Below are 9,259 nucleotides of genomic sequence, written 5' to 3' on the forward strand. Positions count from 1 at the left end.
TTACCATACGAGGATCAATCGATAGAATTTTTAGGCGCCCGTGCGATAAACTGAAAGATGGTTGTGCTTCGAGCCAATCCCATGGGTCGTGGGTTTGAACGGGTCCGGGCCATGCCAAGTCCGTTTATAATGGGTTGGTCGGAGATTTTAGGAAAGTGTCCCATGACCATGTACCCCTTGGGTCGGGTCGGGCGTTGTGCCTAAGTTTAATTTTACTCAATTTAGCGTGATTTGTGGTGACTTTTCCCATAAAAAAGTACGGCCTAGGGCCCACAATTTTGTGATCGTGTCTGGCCGTGCTTTTATCGTCCAGGGTCGGGCCTCGGGCCAGCCCGACTTCAACTCTCACCAACCATATGAATCAGTCACCAATTTCATTTTCTGATACCAACAAACTTATTCTTGTTTTTTTTTTCCCTTTATGTTCCTCCAACAACACAGTAGAAAAAAAGATGCAAATCCACAAAAGAACCAAAGGCAGCACAACATCACATCAATTCTTTACAATGTACAACCTGATTATACGTTACTTAGGCTCTGTACTACTTACAGAGTCCATAACAGCAGCAGCATCATCATTCGAATCAACAGCAACGCGTCCTCCTCCTACTCCTTGTTGGACTTGGCTACTATAACAATGCCATGGATGAACCACCGACATATAATGACCACCATATAATCCTCCTAAAGATGGATACCCGTATGTTGAACCCGGGTGAGGAAAAGCAGGATATGCATGATTCTGCTGAATCGAAGGCCAATACATTAGAGGTGTCACTGCATTATACAACATATTTGGTTGCACTGAGTTAACCATCATGTTAGTTGATAGCGGTGTAGTCTGAAATGTTGCAGCAGAAAGAGGAGTTGTGGTTGTTGCTTGTGGATTATCATTGCTCGTTGTTTTGGGTTTCTTTCGCTTTGATTTTTTTGTTGTTGTTGTTGTTGTTGTTGTCTTGGTGTTAGGCTTTTTTGATTCAGGACTAGCCTGAGACAAATGAACACAAATTTTCTTACTAGTAAGGTCTGAAAATAGGCTGCCTAAACAAAAAAAATATGCTAGTATGTATAATGCAGTGATCTTACAAGTTCAGAAGCTAAAGGGTTTGCAAGGAAAAGCTCCTCCCCTGCTGCATCTTCATGTGTTCTGAAATCAAGTACATTAAAACAAGCAAAAGATTTGTTATAGGCTGACTGAATCAGGGGCGGATCTTGAACAGTTTTACGCAAGGGGGATGCGGTAAATTTTTTTTTAACAATATACTACGTACTATGTAATTATACAATTATACACGATTTTAGGGGGGGTGTAACTAAAAATACACTACAAAATTTTCCGGCCGGGGGGCCAGGCCCACCCCAACCCAAACTAAGATCTGCCATTGGACTGAGTGAATGTTATTCATTGATAACATGCTCAAGCAGTGGCGGAGCCAGGATTTTAAAGTTGGGGTGCCGTAAATTAGCAAAATAATAGTGGAATACAAAAGAAAACTGGAAAACGCAAGTTTCAATAGTTTGTGTTTTTAGGGTTTTTCTACATTATAGCCATGTGTTTCATTAATTTCTACGTTGTACCCAAACATTTTAAATTTTACACATTGCATGTGTATCCTTGTAGTTACAAAAGTCAATCATTTTTATCACCATAAACATTAGGTTGGTTATAACATAGAAATTTTTTTAACGTTGGATTAAACACAAAGATAAGTTGAATTATATTTAACAAGTATAGAGGTACAGTGTGAACAATTTCAAATGCATGGGTACAACGTAAAAATCAAGGACACATAAGGGTACAACATAAAAAAAAAACCCTTGTTCTTATTTCGGGGTGTCATGTCGGTGGACCACCCAAGACTCAATGTGGCTTTGCCACTGGAACCAATTTACATACCTGAAGTACTTCTGCAACAGGTCTAAACTCCTGTACTTAGTTTCCCTCTGAACAATATCATCAGGAAAACCAGCCATGAAAAGCAGTGTGATACCTAAAGCCTTGAAGAAGAAACTCCCAGTTCTAATGTTGACTAGCCTCGCCATCAGGCAGATGAATGGACCAAATGACTTCAGCTTGTTTCGTCCCATGCGTTGCCTTACATATCTAGAGAAACTCCACAGATAAAGTTACATAAGTTCCAACAAGGACTAATGAGTTCCATAAGGGCTAATAACTTATGTTTACCTTATTTTCAATTATTTCGGAAAAAATAAGTTCAGTTAAGTTCAGATAAGATAAGTTCATGAAAAATAAGTGAAAATCAGGTGAATAGAACGCACTCTAATAAGTACAAACGCCAGACAGGGACTTTTAAGGTAAAAATAAGGAATCATTACTCGTTCTGCGGCATGTTTCTTGTACTCCCACCATATTTGATGCATAGAAACAAGCATGATGGACAATTAGCATCAGACGGGCGCATAGACGTTTCCTCCTCCAGTATCTGCACAGGACACAACGCTAGGTTGTGGCGATTGGGGTAAAACACCTTCCTCTTCACTCCGGGATTTTCATATAAAACATGTTCCTGCAAGAACAAGTAAGGTTGTTTCCAGTTTTCTGTTTTCTACAAAACTAAAAACCAAAATATGCAAACCACAAAAGGTAGTTTCTAGTTTCTAGTTTTTATTGTTGTCAGTTTTCATAATCAACATGATTACTATATGTATGACTAACCTTAGTTTATGATTCAATCTAAAATCATATGATGACTTTCAAAACCAAAAACTAGAAAGTAACAGTGATACCGAACAAGCCCCCAACAGTACTGAAATATGAAGCACAACTAGCAGGAAAAAAAGAGCTTATTCAATTGGTTACCCCTAGATTACTCTGCGTGACACATATGGCTCTCCCTTCCTCACAACGCTGAAATGATTTTGAAAGTCATATCATTTAGATTAAATGTATGAACTAAAGTTAGTCATACATATAATAATCATGTTGATTTTGAAAATTGACAGTGTTATCGAACAAACCATCAGTACTAAGTCTGAAGCACAACCAACATAAATAAAAAAAAAGAAAAAAGAAAGAAAGAAAAGAGCTTATTTCAATTGGTTACTTACCCCTGGATTACTCTGTGACACATATGGCTCTCCCTTACCCCTAGAATCTTCTAGTTTATTTGTTGTTAGTTTCTAAAATCAACATGATTACTATATGTGTGACTGACTTTAGTTCATGAATCAATCTAAATCATATGACTTTCAAAATCAAAAATCGGAAACACTCAGCAGTACAGTCTGAAGCACACCAGCAGGAAAAAAAATAAAAAAAAGAGCTTATTCAATTGGTTACTTACGTACCCCTTGATTACTCTGTGACATATATGGCTCTCCCTTGCTCAAAACGCTGAAATGGTTGAAATTCAGCTCATACATCTCATCACACCCATGCCTTATGCCTAATGATGCAAAAACAATGATTTTTCTCATGGTATGAGACTGAGCATTCTTCATACCAAGAACTTTAGACTCCAATATTCCCTTCACTTCTTTGGGGCAGAAACCAACTTTAGGAGGCTTCTTTTGTAAAGACAAGTTTCTAAACCCTTTACTCTTCTTCACTTCTTCTTCCCAATTTTGTTCCAATTTCTTACTTATCATGTCTTTTAACTCCACATGACTTTTTGTTGCATCTTCATAAGTGCAAGACTCGTCTTCTTCATCATCATCATCATCATCGCTTTCATATGTTTGATGATCAATAACATCTTTTGATTTTTCATCAAAAAGTAAAGATCGAGGGTCATTATTGTCCATACCCATCCAACTTACAAGATCATTCTCAAGTTTTGAATCTTTTGAAGCAGCATCTTCCTGCATCATCATGTTATGTTTTTCTATCTTTTGTCTCTTGTGTTTCTTGCTGCTTCTTTCTTCATCTGCACTATTGGGATGTGCACTATTGGGATGACTGATCTGGAAAAGGGGATTAGTTCATTCAACATTATAAGTTTGTAACATATGTTATGCATGCATCATGCATGCCATGATAAAAAAAATATTATCTTTTTCAACCGTGCCAAGTTCGAGTTAGGATCCTCTCTATTTAATAAAAGAAATGGATATATCACTACAAGAATTTGTATCTTTAACGACAACTTAATTACGATGGGTCAAAAATCCCGTCGCAAAAGCCTTTTGCGACGGGGCTAACAACCAAACAATGACGGAAATAACCGTCGCAAATGTCTTTTACGACGGGTTTACGACGGATTTACGACGGGATTTCTATTAACGACGGCCCCCTTTTATGACGGGTTCGCGACATGAAATCCCGTGTTAATCAACGATTATTGGCCTTTTACGACGGAATTTCCCGTCGTTAATAGTACAATTTCTTGTATGGTCTATTTTTTAGATTAATGGTTGAGATTGCACAAGCATAGGCATAACATAGGGGGAGGCCGGGCGGGAGCCTAGACATCCTCAAGTTCCGATTTTTTTGAAAAAAAAACCTAGTTTAGAAATATTGGAAATTTAAAAATTAGGTAAACTTTCTTACTTGGTCTCCCTAAAGATGTAAAAATAAGGTTTCTGATTTCGCCTCTATTCAGCGCAAGAAAATAATGTTTTTCTGGGATCTTGAGTTTTATCTATTACTATATACTAAAAGAGACACCAGGAATGACACGTGTCAATTCCTGGTGTAAAATTTTCCCGCCAAAAACCATTTCCTAAAAAAAAAAATCTACTTTATTCTTTTTTATTTTCTTTCCTTTTTCTTTATAAATGTTTATATATGGAAAAAATTATAAGATTATGTAATATGACATTATTAGACAATTTTGGTAATATTTTAGTCAAATCTTCATATCAATAGCAGAAAATATTTTTACTCAATATTTTGGTCAAATTAGCATATTAACCATATCAAATATTTTGGTCAAATCATCATATTAAACATTTAAAATATATGCTTCGTATAATACTTAGTAGGACGGACAATGTATATTATAAGATAAAATGATAAAATGAGTAGTTTCGAGATTTATTAATTACGCAATAGATGTAAGGGGTAAATATTTCATATAAAAAAGATGATTAAATAATTGAACAAGTTAGTATTACTATGATTTGGTGCTCAAGAAACCAAACCAAAACAAGCAACTTTTCAATGACTCTATCACTTCAAGAAAGTAGCTTCCTGCTTGTAAAGGTAATTTTAAGCTTACCCCAATACATAATTAGATTAATTACATAATCTATTAGAGAATTTTCTTTAGGGATGATGTTAATCAACCCACTATGATAACTATGGGAACATTTGTGAACAACTATCTTTTAGCTTACCGATTTTGTAAACAATTATCGGCTTTTTACTTTGTTTTTTTTTTTTTTTTAAAAAAAAAAAAAAAGAACTTAAACTACTTTGTGTGTTAGAAACACTATCATTCGACGATTTTCTCGTTTTAAATCAAGATATCTCTTTCACTTCTTAACCGTTTTAAATGATTCAAATCTCATTTTTCTGTAGGTATCTTATAGAACATATTTACTTTGTACTATGAAGAAAAAATATATATTATCAATTTCACGACTAAATAGTACTTCTCATAGACACTATAAGGATTGGTATATTTAACGACAATCTAATTACGACGGGTCAAAAATTCCGTCGCAAAAGCTCTTTTGCAACGGGCTAACAACCAAACAAAGACGGGAACAACCGTCGCAAATGTCTTTTACGACGGGTTAACGACGGGATTTTCCATTAACCACGGCCTCCTTTTACGACGGGTTCGCGACAGGAAATTCCGCCATTAATCAACGATTATTCGCTTTTAGCGACGGGATTTTCCGTCGTTAATGATACAATTTTTTGTACTGAGAATATATTTACCTCCGTTCTTATTTAGATGACACAATTGGAATTTATCACTATTCATACACTCTCATTTGACCGGATTTTGTTACTTGTGTGTAAGATAAATATAGTCATGTGAGATCTAATTAGAATCGTCTTGATAAATATTTTCGAAATATTAACTTTTTATAATTTTTTCATTTACAAAGTTAAAGATATTAACGATAAAATATGTGCATTGGCAAATATGACTAAAAAAATTGTGTCAATTAAACAAGAATAGAGGAATTATGTAGGATCGGATATGTTTATTAATCTATACCATGGATCAATGTGGAGTTTGTCCCTTCACTACCAAGTACCAACCCTTCTTAATTACTACACCTTCATTGAAAATGAACTTACTAAGGAAAACGAACTTACTAAAAATATACTCCATATATACACCTAAAAAAATAAAAATTATCTTTTACTTCCTCCGTTTCAAAAAGATCTTTACATTTATTATTTGCACAGACTCCGGTGTAATGTTCGACCGTTAATATATCCAATTTTGTATGAAAAAAAAATATAAAAAGTTAATATTCTGAAAATGAATAATGAGACCAATCTAACAAGTTCTTACATTTAACATTTTGATGTATATAATAGTGGGAATTTATGGTCAAAGTTTTCATACTTTTGACACATTTTCCAAAGCGTAAATAACTTTCTGAAACGGAGGTAGTACTACCTAAAAATAAAATAAAAATTATTTTTTACCACCTCTTAATCAGAAATATGGACGAAAACGTTATGCGATCCCATTCTACTATATTTTTTTTATTTACTTCTCTTCTCCCAACGATTTTCATGTATATAAGCTATAATTTTCCCTTACTTTCCCATTAATTCACATAATATTTTCATCTATTTTGTAGTTAAAAGGTGGTAAAAAAAAATAATTTTTATTTTATTTTTAGGTGGTAAAAAATAAATTTTAATTTTTTAGGTGGTAAAAACAATTTATCAATTTTTTTCGATGGTAAAAAATAATTTAACCTATCGTTCATGTAAGCTACAAATTTTTTAATTAATTTGAATCCAAATTATTCAAAAGAGTATTATCTTCTATAGCTACGACGAATTGAAAGCCAGTTAATTAAAAGACAAGAAGAAGAAAAAGAAGAAAAATAACATACTTGACTAGTATTAGCCAAAGGTGGATCATCAGAAGAGCCCTTTTTAACTCTTTGATGCTGATGAATTTGAGCTTCAAGAGCTGATATCCTTTGCAAAAGCTCTGCATTTTTTCGCCTTTCGCGTCGTAGCTCTGCTACTACTTCATCCATGTCGTCGTCCGAGAGATGGGAAGGAGAAAGAGGGAGCTAGTTGAGGAGGTATGGAGTGATATATGGGAAGTAAAAGGGAGAAAAAAAAGGGGGGAGTTTTGCATTAAGAAATAAGAAGTGTGCATGCAACACCCCACACGTGCACGTGCACGTGCGCTCTTACAGCCCGCCCAGTCGCATTTAGGCTCCGTTTGGTTGGGTGTAAAATGATTTCATTGAAAACAATTTGCAATGGAAAATACAATTTCACAATAAGTTTTCCGTTGTTTGGTTTCATGTAAGAAAAATGATGAAACAGAAGGAAAATGAAAAGGAAAGTAAGCAGGCAGTGAGAGGAGTGTACAAGAGATAAGGAAAACGAAGGAAATCAGTTTTCCCTTCATTTTGAAGGGTTTACACTACTTTGCAAACCAAATAATATAAAATTGAAAATAGCGAAAATTATTTTCCAGGAAAATGTTTTACGCCCTACCAAACAGAGCCTTAAACCGGATATATGCGCGGTTATTAGTTCATTATAGAAAGAAGTAAGTAATTAAGTTGTTGAATTTATCAAAGAAATAACTATTTTGACTTTCGATAGACCTTTAGCCGGTGATGTGTTAGTTGGTGCATGGAGCAATTTACTAATCTGTCCTCTCATGAGTCTCATCTGTGAAGCTTCCTGGCAATAATCCGCTCACTCCCCTCCGTTCCGGAATACTTGACCTGTTTTCCTTATCGGGCCGTCCCTTAATACTTGACCTGTTTCTAAAAATGGATGTATTCTAACAATATTATATTATTTCTCACTCCACCCTTATTAACCCACCTACCCCCTACTCCATACAAAAAATAATTAAAAATTCAACCCCAACTCTCCCCCAACCCCACCTCTTAACCCACCTCCCACTAACTACATTAAAATAATACCCCACTATCAACTACTACCTATTAAATTAAATAAGTCAATCCAAGTCCCTTAAACTCTGTGCCGGTCAAACCGGGTCGAGTATTCCGGGACGGAGGGAGTATATCATTTGTAAAAGCTTACTCCATTTTATGAAATGGTTAAACAACTATAGATTATTACGTACTACCACATATTTTTTATGAGGGAAAGAATGGACAACCATTTTATTAAGTTAAATCAAGTTTAGTCAAAATTTGTAAGATTAGGTGGAACGAGTTCATACGAATTAGTTCTGAGCACAACTACTAGTATAGAACATGATCATTTCATATTACATAATGTTAACTCGGCAACTTTTGTGTAAGACCGCCTTACCGGAAAGACCACTTTGATTGTTTAATTAATTGGTTCCATTTCTTAACTAATTGATTACATTGCTTAATTAATTGATTCAATTGCTTAACTAATTAATTCTTTTGCTTAACTAATTGGTATCAGTGCTTAACTAATTGGTTCCATTGCTTAACTTGTATGATACCAAGGTGGACTTTTGTGTAAGACCGCCTTATAGAATTTTTTTTAATGTTAACTACTACTCCCTTTGTCCCTTAATAGTCGCACCGTTTTGACTTTTTGCACTATTGACATAATTCACTTTGATCTTGTTTTATTTCTAGTATATGAAAATAAATGTTAGTATATAATATATTGTTGGTTTCATCTTAATATATATTTTCAAAATATTAATGTTTTTATTAGTTTATATAATATGTACGTAGTTAAAAATATTGAAGATCAAAGTTATGCATTGACAAGCGTGTTCAGTCAAAACGGTGCGAATATTAAGGAACGGATGGAGTAGTAATTGTGTAAATTTTATTAGTGATTGAAACAAGTTTCCTATGCAATTAAGCTGCCTTGATAAGTAAGTAAGTTCATGATACAGTATAATTTCAGCACACGTGCATATAATATTCTTCATTGAATGTAATGATTAAGAAATTAAACCTCACGTGCATCTTCTTAACACGAATGGTTGTCTGTTCTACAAGTTGCTTCCTTTGTTAAGAGTCCCAAAACCTTGGATTCCTTCCTTCTAATTCTTAATTAATCTTACTTTAATCAAAAGCCTAAAAAGGTTTAAAGTCCTTAAGTTTAAGGACAACCCCATGACACATGTAAGAAGTTAAAGATGGACAAATTAGTTGTCCTCACTCTTAATGT

General features: G+C 34.4%; 1 protein-coding gene across 1 annotated transcript; it reads right to left on the bottom strand.

Annotated features, from left to right (window-relative positions):
* Positions 1–357: 357 nt before the first annotated feature.
* On the bottom strand, positions 358–7,180 carry LOC110775415 (uncharacterized). Its single transcript, XM_021980018.2, has 6 exons — positions 6,994–7,180; positions 3,310–3,924; positions 2,338–2,528; positions 1,898–2,104; positions 1,087–1,147; positions 358–988 (listed from the first exon to the last, which is right to left on the bottom strand). The coding sequence occupies exons 1-6, from the start codon at positions 7,141–7,143 to the stop codon at positions 527–529; spliced, it is 1,686 nt and encodes a 561-aa protein (XP_021835710.2). The 5' UTR covers positions 7,144–7,180; the 3' UTR covers positions 358–526.
* Between the last annotated feature and the right edge of the window lie 2,079 nt (positions 7,181–9,259).

The sequence above is a fragment of the Spinacia oleracea genome, chromosome 6 (assembly GCF_020520425.1).
Source record: "Spinacia oleracea cultivar Varoflay chromosome 6, BTI_SOV_V1, whole genome shotgun sequence".
Lineage (NCBI taxonomy): Eukaryota > Viridiplantae > Streptophyta > Magnoliopsida > Caryophyllales > Amaranthaceae > Spinacia > Spinacia oleracea.

Coding starts and splice junctions, on each gene's coding strand:
- LOC110775415 (XM_021980018.2), bottom strand. CDS start 7,143: ATGGATGAAGTAGTAGCAGAGCTACGACGCGAAAGGCGAAAAAATGCA. Junction 3,925..6,993: donor CTTTGGCTAATACTAGTCAA/GTATGTTATTTT, acceptor CCCCTTTTCCAG/ATCAGTCATCCCAATAGTGC. Junction 989..1,086: donor ACCCTTTAGCTTCTGAACTT/GTAAGATCACTG, acceptor CATTTGTCTCAG/GCTAGTCCTGAATCAAAAAA.